The sequence below is a fragment of the Schistocerca gregaria genome, chromosome 3, assembly GCF_023897955.1.
Source record: "Schistocerca gregaria isolate iqSchGreg1 chromosome 3, iqSchGreg1.2, whole genome shotgun sequence".
Classification (NCBI taxonomy): Eukaryota; Metazoa; Arthropoda; class Insecta; order Orthoptera; family Acrididae; genus Schistocerca; species Schistocerca gregaria.
Window position 1 is genome coordinate 663,103,226 of NC_064922.1, and position 12,615 is coordinate 663,115,840.

Consider the following 12,615-nt stretch of genomic DNA (forward strand, 5'->3'; position numbering starts at 1 on the left):
TTCGCACTTATGCATGTTAGCAAAAAGGACATTCATTGAAAGTACATAACATTCTGTGTAAAAATGTTTTGCTCTATAACACATTTTACATTTTTTCGCTGTATCAAACCAGCCATCAATCATTAAAAAAAATAGCAGGTTGTGAGGATGAGACAGATGAAAACTTTAAGTGAGGCATGAAAGAGAAAATTGAAGCCAGTTGCCATTAAGTCGGTATAATGCCCCTAACAGTGCAGTAGCTGTTCTCTGTGGCTCATGGCTGTTTTTCGAGGAGGGTAGGGCTCATAATTTAGTTTCAGGTGGGCAAGTAAGTTTAAAAATTAATACAAACTTTCTTATTAATTTGTTAACATAACACTAATACTGAACAATACAGTACTGTACAGCTAGCACCTAGCATCCAGCTACCTTTCATACAACTGAGTATAGCAAGTGGCTGCCTTTCTCGCCAGCTAGCTACACGGTTCTGGCACTGACAGGATAACCATCCAATGCAAACACAGGCTTGCAGGATCCTTCCCTCTACAGTCTCCAGTGGTCGCTATGCTTCCTGGTCTCACCAACAGGGGCACTGCTGCTACATCACTACCACCAGTCACGTATGTCTAAGTGCTGGCTATTTAAGTCACCACTTGGCTGATTTATGCCAGATGGTACATTGGGAGTCGCGCCATGGCCAAGTGCTGTCTGTCAGGTCCCTCAATATGGAGCTCCCTTTGTTAAGTGCACCAGCAACTCTTAAGAAGTTCAGAAGTCAACTCTGTGGCCAAATACTGACCATCCACGGTCACCCAAAATGGAGTTCTCTTCGCCGAGCGCACTAGTCTCTACAGATTGACATTCACCCGTTTCCAAAGACTGAGGACCACATCGTTGGCCACATGTCAAACTGCTAGGCTGTCACTGAGTGCCTGATCAGACCTTTTGTGGGACGTCAGCTCCAATATCATCTCCGAGCTATAACCTTACAGGACACCACTAACCATTGACTTCGCCCACAACCCAAGGCCGAGGAGCACATCACAGGCCACATATCAAACTGCCTGGCCTTCGCCACACGTCTCCTCTGCATCTCTTTGTGACCCAACCTCTGTCATCATCTACAACCTCTCTGCCTTACGGGACTTCATCTTAGCACTGTTTGCAGCCACCTACAACCACTCCAAGTGCATTCTAGTGTACAGTGACAGACTCTAAGCCTGCATCAAGTAACTCACCTAGAGACAACTGTTATGTTTGCTCATTGTGCACTGTTATCCACCAAGAGACTACTGTTATGTTTGGCTTGATCCAGTTCATTTTATAGCTACCTGGGCTCATATCTAGGAGTGTGTCATTCATACTCGTTCATGGGGAAAAAAAGGATAGAATAATACTCAATGAAAGATCCAATAATAAGACAGCCCTCTAGCTCTGTCTCATTTCAAGATCAGCTAAAACCTGTGTCCCAATAGATTACCTCACAAAATTTTAAAACCCCTGTTACACTCGTGCAATCACATCCTGAAACGTGGTACATTCACAGGTAAATGCAGTGCTGCTCTTCTGTCATAAAATAAAATACAAACAACTAAATATGGCATACTGCCCTGTGGTACATCATAAGCAATGCACACTGGTGAGTCGTCTCAATGGAGGAGAAGCAGACACATTAGGGGACTGTGTTCAATAGGAAGGTGCGTTAATAGCATTTTGTTCAGATTCTGTGACTGGAATGAGGTTTGCAATTGCTGGACAGTGGACTCAATTTAGTCCAACTTCTTGTCTGGTCTGTTACTTCTAGCCCTTCTTCCTCCCAACAACACCGGGTCCTCTGCCTCAACAGTGAAGTTATTATATATGAAGAGACTAAACTTTGCTACAGGAGGTACTGAGCAAGCATGTTTGGTTGCTACATCTGGCTATTCACTGGTCCGAATTACCACATGCTCTGGTACACAGCCGAATATCAAATCCTTCCCTAGATGCTGTATGTGAAGGAGTGTGTTCTTGATGTTTTAGACAACTTTCTGTACTGGACACATGCAACGGATTGCTAGCAGTACTCTCCTGGAGTTTGAGCAAATGTGGAATTTTGTAGCCCGAATACTCAATACCGCCCACCTGTATCTCTTGCATTACAGATAGTGAATTCATTTGGTAAGTACATCTTGCAAACACAATTGGGTAAAATCACAGAGTAGCCCACGTATTCTGCCTGCTTAGATTTCTGAGTTTAGGCCAGCACATATGAGCTACATTTTAAAGTGTTCTGTGTTCTTTCTTTGAGCTGGGAGTAGGTACGCAAACAGATTTGCTTCAAGTACAAAGGGATTCTTACTGTATGTGTGACATGAATGACAGCACTGTGTGGTATACAAAACTCCAGCAGCTGCCGTGAGAGTAATAAACATTAATATTATATAAAATATGTAATAGTAATGTTTTCATTACAAGAATAGCTAGTAACAATTCATTTTCTCTACTTGAGCAGTGAGCCACTAACTAGAATTCATCGTCAGTGGAGTGAGACACATAGTAATTGTGTCGTGAACAAGACAAATTTGTGTTAATGGGTTTTACAGTTCAAAGAACTTTGTATGTCACATGACAATGAAGCAAAACAATCTTGGCCTTGGATTCGCCAGTCTGTAAACATAGTCATGTGAGTAGATAAAGTTGGTTTGGAAGATTGCCAATTGAGTGTGAAAAGCTGCTACTGTCGACAATAGTTGGCATGTCTGTGAGATCTGTGAAAACAGTCTTGCTTGATGACCTGAAAATTCAGAAAATGTCCTCCAGGTGGAGGCCACAAACAGTCACAAATGAATTCAAGTGTCGTGTGTGGCAAATTGTCAGATGATGCTCACATTTGATGATGGTATGAATATGATTTTCTTTTCAATATCTGTGATAATGGATCAGGCACAGATGGCGTTTTTAAATCCTGAAGCAAAAGACCAGTCAGCTCAGTGGAAGTGTATAGCTGCCACCATAACAATTTCAGTTAATGACCAGTGTTGAAAAATGATGGTGGCCATTTACTGGGGCAGCAATGGTATAATCCCTTTTCCGTGTGTTCCAAAGGGCACAAGAGTAACAGGTTTTGGAGGTGTTTTGAAAGAGGTCCTTCCAACACTGTTAGTAAGATGGCTGGAAAAATTTCCCCATGTATTCTTTCACCAAGATTTTGGGTCAGTGAATTGACCAAACTTGGTATAGGAGTGAATTTTGTTTGCTACGTTAAATCTGAGATAGTACTAGGATTCTACAGCAGCCAGGGGAAAAGCTGATTGTTCTTGAACACCGAGTGCACAATGATCTGCTTTTGCATGAATTGCAAATAGCGCCATTACTTGAAGGCAATCTGCTAAAACCTTTGAAGGCAATCTGCTAAAACCAATTACATGGACAGCTGCTGAAAAAAATTGAATACAAGGGACTGTCTCAGTCAAAAACCTATATTCTTGATGTACCATGAGGAGTTGCAAACAGATGAATAGTTGCAGCTACCAGCCTCACCAGAGACGCTGGAAATGTGGCTGGTTAAACAAGCACCTTTGACCTGTCTTATCCCTTCACTGTGAATGGAATTTAAGATCTTTAAACTTGTCTTGATGATCCATACATTCCCCTACTAACCATAATCCAGATATAACCACATATAGCCTTACAGAATTGGAGTAAGTGTTGTCTGAGGACTTCTAAAGACCTGTAGCTTAGGCACTTTAAAATATTAAGCACTTTGAAAGACCACACTCACAAGGTTCCTTTGATGTGGTTGCCAAAAGACTACAACGGAGCATGCTCCAGCTTGCTTGTTGTAAAAACAAGTTTTACACCACTCACAATTTTGAGAAATGGAAGAGACCTCCTGGGGACTCGCCTCTTGCTTCCGATGTAGGAACACAATGGTAATGGACAGCGCTTACGATCTCTGCGAAGTACTAAGTCAAGTTGTTAGAGCTATCAACAGGATCCAACCATCAGTTAGGCTATAGGAAGATGGGACTTTGTGGCAGTAACACAATGAACTTTATCTCAAACAACACAAGACGAAGGAAAACAATTAAAAGGAATTGCCAAAAGAGAGCCAAGGTGCTTTTTTGGTGACTTCGGGCAATTCAACAGCTCTTTGCATGCATTTGTCTACAATGGATACAGTTGTCCATTGCACGATGATGTTAAACACACAAAGAGTACATTTTCACATTGACCACATCTCTGAATTACTCATTCTACCAGGGAACTGTTGATCATTGTGGGAGGGAAGACATTTGGGTGTCGAAACTTCAGTGGCAGTGAGTGTAATGTTCATAAGGTTCTCTAGCTGACTGTTGCTACAGAGGGATTATTGTTTGTCAAATGTAGTATCTGAGACAACGAACCACTACAGACAATCAGCAAGCTTGGCACTGCAGAAGAAGATATCCCTGAGGAACAAGGAATGCCCCAAGTCACTGATTTGGTTGAATTTCTGCAGGACATTCAAATATAGTTGAAACACTGATACTAGCAGCAACATGCACATTGATTGCCTTGTAGCCAGCCGTATCTTTGACAAGAGATCCAGCTGATTAAATGTAAGGTACAGAGTGTGGGTAGGCACTACTAATTCAAACCTATCTTCTTTGTAACCATTTGAACTGCTTTCATACCCTCGTCAGAAATGTAGCTTTGGATTCCCCCTGGTCAAACATCAAGCAGCAGGGTGGCAACACATCCACAAGAGTAATTCAGTGTAGAATGGGCTTCTAAAAACAAACAGGGTATCCATGGAGGTGTGCAGTTTTCAGCAATTGTTCACACTGCACTGTCTCAATTAATAAGACTACACATATGTAAGAAAGAGCATGAATTCAGTGAGCCCTTTATTGTGCCCACTCCTTGCTGAATGTCACCTGTGTGTGACGTTACGATATATCGAGGTGCAGTAGAAAAAATCGTCATTTCCTTGACTTCATTCCATTTCTCTTTACTGGATTGAAGTCGAGTAGATTGGTTTGATGTATTCATTGTGGTTTGATCCCATATGATTGTCACTGACTCCAGTGGTGTGCTCCTCCCTTCTGGAAGTTCCCCATGCAGGAGTATTAACCCTTTGGAGGTGATTGTCCATCCATTGGAGGTGATTGTTTGTGTCTCGGAGAACATTTCCTGAACTTCAGATGGAGAGACCAATTGGCAATTAGAAAGGTATTAGTTCAAGAAATCACTCCCCCCTGGGCCCGGTCTTTACAAGGAGTCACATGTAAATCATACCTGTAATCTAAGGTACAAGGAATTATGCGTTACCCATACACACTTTCTTGTGCAGCTCAAGAGGCAGCCTTCTGTAAGACACACAGGGAAATAGGGGTGAAATGAAGGACCACAAACACTTAAGTGGAGGAAGAATATGAGATGTGGAGTAAGCCCCAGGAGAAGGAATGTTCATTGCAGTCGACAAAAATAGAGCTCGACAGTGAAATTAACTGGGCACTAGTAACCGGCCTACATAAACTGAAGTTGATCACCAGATAATTTTACTATACACTCGATTCCATGACAACAGTTGAAGAATCATTCAAAGAAAGTCTGCACTGTGTGAAATGCCCGGATGGTGCAATATTAGAGTTAGGCCACTTTAACCTACTGAATATAGATTGGTACATTTATGGAACATTTGAAAGTGGTATAGACAGAGTGTCTTCTGAAGTATTCTGAAAATTTTTCTGAAAACTGTCTAGTTCCACATACCTCAAACAGTGGAAATATTTGAAACTTTCATAGCTACACAAAGGCCTGACTTTACTGACAGTATCAGCACAGAGACAGGGATTAGTGACCACAATATCACAGTGGCAATAGTTACTAAAGTTAATAAATGAATCTAGATGGCTAGGAGAGTTTTTTAGTTGAAAAGAGCAGATAATCAGTTGTTAACAACCTACTTAGGCCACGGCCTTGCTGCAGTGGTAACACCGATTCCCATCAGATCACCGAAGTTAAGAGCCATTGGGCTGGCCTAACACTTGGATGGGTTACTGTCCGATCTGCCAAGTGCTGCTGGTAAGCAGGGTACACTCAGCCCTGAGCAAATAGAGGAGCTACTTGATTGAGAAGTAGCAGCTCAGTAAACTGACATATGGCCAAGAGAGCGGTATGCTGACCACATGCCCTTCCATATCCGCATCCACCTGTGAGATGAAGATGACACAGAGGCCGGTCGGTACCGTTGGACCTTCCAAGGCCTGTTCAAACGGAGTTTAGTTTTTAGCAATGTACTTAAGCAATGAATGGACATAATTTAGTTCCAATATCATGTACATAAAAGAATGATACACAAAGTCTAAAATGCTTGTAAATTGCACTCTGTAGAAGTAAATGCCAAGCAAGTGTATTAGGGATAGAAAAGATCCACCACAATTCAATAACAAAATTCGAAAAATTCTGAGGAAACTTTATGCAATGGGTTAAAAAGAATAACGCAGAAACATCAGCAGATCAAAGTTAGTAGAAATATGAATGTCTACAAAAAGACTGATCTGTGAAGTACATAACAACCTCTATCATCATACATTAGCAAAAGGTCTTGTTGAGAACCTGAGAAAATTCCGGTCCATTATAAAGGCTTCCATTTATTCACGTGTCGAACAGTCTGGTGTTGGAATAGAAGAGTGCAAAGGAAAGGTGAAGTTTTAGATTTTGTGTTTCAAAAATCATTAATGTGGATCATACAGACATACCATAATTTGACTGCCACATAGATTCCTGAATGAACTTCACACAAATAGGCAGCCCTTGTGCTGAAAAGCAACTGAAAGAGTGGCAAACAAATATTCACCAACTCTCAATGGAGTCCCAATTTGAATCTGTAAAAAGAACTCTTTAGCATTGGCCCCATTTTTAGTTTGCATTTGTCATTAATCTGTTGCCCACCTCAACGTCCCAATCAACTGTAAGAAAGCAGAGGTGACTCGTATATATATATGAAAGCTAAAGGAGTGGACCCAAAAAACTACAAGAAACATCCTTGACATTTCCTCTAGAATTCTTGAACACATTCTGAGTTTGTATGTAGTAAACTTCTTTGAAACAGAAAAGCTTATACCCACAAACTAGAATGGCTTTGGAAAGCATCACTCATGCAAAATGCAGCTTACCTTTCTCTCAAACGATATCCTGCAAGGCATGGATGAAGGGCAACACACACAGTTCATATTCCTAGATGTCTGGAAAGCATTTGACCTGGCACCCCACTGCAGACTTAATGAAGATCCGAGCACACAGAATAGGTTTCCCATTGTGTAACAGAACCTGGTAAGTTGTTCTGACAGTGAATATTCATCAGAGAAAAGAGTATTGTAAGGAGTGCCCCCAGGGAAGTGTTGTTGGACCTCTCTTTTTCTATATACACATAAATTATGTGATGGGTTGGTTGAGACACTGCTGATTATGCTGTAGTGTACAGAAAAGGTTCATCGCCAAGTGACTGTAGGAGGATACAATATGAATTAGACGGAATTTGTATTTGATGGGATGAATGGGAGATGGTTCTAATTGTATAAAAATAAATAATAGTAAATTAGTGCAGCTGAGTAGGAAAAGCAATCCTGTACTGTTAGAATACAACATTAGTGGTATGCTGCTTGACTCAGTTGCATTAATTAAATATCTAGGTGTAACACTGAAAAATGATATGGTATGAACATGTTGGCTGAAGGGAAATGAAATGGCAAACTTTGGTTAATTGGTAGAATTTTGAAAAGTGTAGTTCATCTATAAAGGAGACTGTACAAGTTACGTACTTTATCTTGGTCCCTCTGTGACCAGTGGAAGTTGGCTGATTTCATGTAGCTCAGGAATATTTACCCTCTTGGCCAACCTAACTGAAATGCGCATCATAGCCACTGTGAATCAATTGTTTATTCATGAGATGACTACACTAAGCAAATTCAGAAGGATGTTGGTTGCAGTAGGTACTGGGAGATGAAGAAGCTTGCACAAGATAGAGTAGCATGGAGAGCTGCATCAAACCAGTCTCAGGACTGAAGATCACAACAACAACGTGTGATATTACTCAGTTCGATTGACAATATCATTTACAAAAATGAATGAAGAGGCTGTACCTGGTCCTTCTAAAGACTTGCCATCAATTCTGTATACTCTGATGACTCCTTTGTGAAAAAGAACTTTTATTCAAAGAGATAAAAGAAAACTCTTGCTAAATATTATGCAGTGCTACAACAAAGGAAAAGAGGCAGAAAGCAAAACTACATCAGCTTAATAAGTCCATTAAAAGACAGGAATTTTACTACAACTAGTCCTGATGAATCCCCTGCTACTACTGGCAAGAAAAGTTAAGTTGTAAATTGTCTACATTTCTTTATTTGCTACACAAGGCTTGTAAAAAAAATAAAAAAGTACTTGATGCATACTGCATGTCAAGTACAAAAATCATTTCCTGAGATAGCTGCATTTAAATCTTTGAATGAACATGGGAAATTGAATTATTAAATCAATATAACCCATTAATCTAATTAATACTTATGTTAATTTATTATAAAATTTCCTTTTAAGTCACATTTACAGAGTTTAAACACACGTTTTTGTTCACAACTTGTTTCGCAACATATTGGCAACAATGGTTTTGTTCATGTTGCTGTCTACACTAGAGATGAACATTTCTGCTTGCATATTCACACTGACTACTATGCTGAACTGGTAGCTTATGTTTCACATTATGTATTCACAAGAGCTTACCTCAAAATAATATAAAATGAAACAAAACTGCCTGAACACAATTCCAAGAAGAAACACTGCAATAGTAACTGTCTACCACAAGAATGTATCTCAGTCATCAATATCTTCAAAGGAACCCTTTGTTGGGAACCTATACTGAATGTTTATTCATCCCACAACTAACTTGGACAACATAGTGTTTTTAATGAAACAAAGTAATATATACAGTACCTCACGGTTAATACGGTGTTCAGATGATGAGCCCTGTACAATTCGTGTAAATCGTTTCTCCGTCCCATCCTCAAGCTCAAATACTGCTGTCACAGAAGCACTGAAAAATTGATACAGATTTTTATTATTGCCAGCAAAATTACACACAAACAATGCATTCTACAGTTATGGCACAGCCTATTTACTTGTCACCCACTTTCAAAAATACCTAATTTAGGTGTCAACATTAATAGAAAGATATATCTAAAAACAAAGATAATGTGACTTACCAAATAAAAGCGCTGGCAGGTCGATGGACACACAAACAAACACACAAAATTCAAGCTTTCGCAACCCACGGTTGCTTCATCAGGAAAGAGGGAAGGAGAGGGAAAGATGAAAGGATGTGGGTTTTAAGGGAGAGGGTAAGGAGTCATTCCAATCCCGGGAGCGGAAAGACTTACCGTAGGGGGAAAAAGGACAGGTATATGCGCGCGTGAGCGCTCACACACACACACACACACACACACACACACACACACACACACACACACACACACACACACACACACACACGCCGTGTGTGTGAGTGTGAGTGACAGAGAGAGTGACAGAGAGAGTGACAGAGAGAGTGACAGAGAGAGCGCGCATGCGCGCGCGGGTGTATACATGTCCTTTTCCCCCTTAAGGTAAGTCTTACCGCTCCCGGGATTGGAAGGACTCCTTACCCTCTCCCTTAAAACCCACATCCTTTCGTCTTTCCCTCTTTCGTGGTGAAGCAAACCAGGGGTTGCAAAAGCTTGAAATTTGTATGCGTGTTTTTTTATTATGTCTATCTACCAGCGCCTTCTCGTTTGGTAAGTCACAGCATCTTTGTTTTTTAATATAAACATACATGAACAATTATAGTGATGGTGGTGCTGGTGGTGGTGGTGGGGAGGGGGAATTTTTTATCCATGTTGGATGCTGGCACCTGGTTGCATTATTCACCAACAAGAAATAAAAAAGAAACAATACTCATTAATATATCTACAGGGTTTTTATCAAGACAAATAACCCAACCATGAATCTTTGATTGTCACATGTCATTGCTATTTCTGTCATTCCTTTGACACCCAAGTTCAACAACTACATTAAAACATATATTAAAATTCCAAATTCTGTGTACATCACTCTTTCTCAGCAATCCCAAAACTTCATTTTCTTCTGCTCCCTCTTTCAAAGAAGGGATGCATGTCAAGTGCAAAATAATTTATTTGCTACATAATACATATCAAGTACAAAAATAATTTCCTGAGGCAGCCACATTTTACAGAAGCGTCCGATTCCACCTGCCTGCTTTGACCCATGATGTCATAAACATGGTGGAAACAGCTATTTACAGCGTATACAAAATGACGACCATAACATCACTACATACACATGCCAACAAACATGAACAAAAATAAAAATGGCACAATAACGTCTCAATCCAAAAGCAAAATTAAACTAATGGGACAACCCCAAAAAATTGGGGGTGTTAGCGTGGGGACAAGTTAAAAATAACACTGAACCATCCCAAAACAAATAATATAAAAAATTAATTTACACCAACAAAACCACAGAAATCGGACACTTCCCTTGACATATATAACTCAACCACAGCTATCTATACCAAAAAACCAACACCTACAACACCAAAGAGTGGACTTGGATATTCCCTCTTGAGCTATATAGCTTAAATCGCAGTTATCGATACCAAGAAAAATCGCAGTTATCGATACCAAGAAACCAATACATATAGCTCCAGAAAGTGGAAAGAAAACCCCAACAACTCAAAAACCCAAATACCTCATATTCACAACACCAATTAAAGCACAAAAGACCTATGGTAAATATACAACTCACAAAACACAATTACTATAGAATAAAACCAAGACAAAAATTAGTAACCAACAAAAGCCTCCAGCAATACCACCTAGGTGCGTGCGCGCCCACACACACACACACACACACACACACACACACACACACACACTGACCACTGACAATGCTACATATACATATGTCTACTGTGAGTGACATGTACCCTTGTTGACCTTATGCTGTTGCCACAAACAAGACGCCTAATATATTCAGCAGTGAGACCGAACATCTGCAGAAACTGTGTGACAGACATTGTATCATCATCCATCTCACAAAGTAAAGATACACTCAAACTTCACTGTCATATCCCTATCCAATAAAAAAATTATGACTTCTTTCTGCACACCACCAGACACCAATCTAATCAGACCTAAAAACATTCCAAACACACAAAAAAACAACTTTAACAACTCACTGAAAACACTTTCACAACATACATTACTACACCAACTATCTAAACTCAATACCACGTCAGCATGGTAACAGCCAAAACCCACGTGAAACCAATACCAAACGTTAAACTCAGCACATCCACATCCACCACCACACGGTACCGTCACATACAACAACACAACATCTACATACACAACCAACTCAAAAACTCTATGCCATTCGTGGCAATTATGTCAGAGGTCAAAGGAGATGAATGGAATTGGATGCTTCCGTTGACCCATAGATTCTGTACTTTGCAGCTTGAATAAAACACAAGAACTTAGTTTTTGTTGACTAAAAAGTAGACACCAACTACATGGCATTTATTTTTCAGGTTTTTTTGTGCTGATAAGAGATGAACTTCTGGCCTCATACCAGTCTCACATAAGAAAATTTTAGAAATAAATCCTATGCAGCTAATATCTACTATCAGTAATCAAAAATTAAGTTCTTCACAATGCTACAACTTAGAGTGTGTCCTACTGAAGTCTTTGAAACACACAACCCTTCGCAACTTCTCTCTAGTCAGCCAAGTTTCTGAAAATTGGTATGTTCGTTTGTTTATGAATTATTAAGGTCCTACAACAAACAAAAATATACAGTTTCAACTTGGACAACTTAAACTGGAATTCAATACAAACAGTGTTATAAAAGATAAAGTTGTAACAGCCTCAACCTTGTCATCTAAAAGAAGTTAGGGTGAAGTGGGGTAAGTGTAACCATGGGGTTAGTGTAACCATGGCTTATGTGCCTTAAAGCAGCTGTATTTTTACCTCTGACCTATCACACATATTAATTTATTCCTTTCTTTGTTATATTTAACCACAAGTTGCCAAATCTGACATAAATTGGTAATTAACTTTTTGACTTAAATTGACGTCTACATTTTCACTCTGCACGTGAGTGACATGCTCATTATTTGGTGGTCTGTCATTTTTGCAGTTTTAAAGATAACTGCACAATTTTTTGGTTACAAACTAACTTTTGCATAACAATTTCAAATATGAGATTCATTTTACTCTACTGATAAAGCTCTTGATATGCTAGGCATGGTTACACTTACCCCAACCTTGTCATCTAAAAGAAGTTAGGCTAATCCTTTTTAACAACAGTTTTGATAAATGAAACTATTGAGAATGCAAGAAAAGAAGACACTACAATTTATTTATAAAGGACTAAAAATTTCTACTGAAGTAAGATAAAGAATAAATACTACAGATATTTGGGAATCGTGAAAAAGAAGGGGAATTATACATGGTACAATCACATAAGTGTGACCACCACCTATGTTTAACATCAACGTACAATAACTACTCTCAAACAGCAGGTGGCAGCACTAGCAGTGAAAATTGTATAAAGCGTGCT

General features: G+C 39.6%; 1 protein-coding gene across 2 annotated transcripts in view; it reads right to left on the reverse strand.

The window, feature by feature from the left end:
* LOC126356368 (structural maintenance of chromosomes protein 1A) overlaps positions 1–12,615 on the reverse strand; it is a 179,295-nt gene that overhangs the window by 164,662 nt on the left and 2,018 nt on the right. For both annotated transcript variants that reach the window (XM_050007357.1, XM_050007356.1), the window contains exon 3: positions 8,935–9,034. In XM_050007357.1, the coding sequence (XP_049863314.1) occupies positions 8,935–9,034 (100 nt within the window). The remainder of the gene's footprint in view (positions 1–8,934; positions 9,035–12,615) is intronic.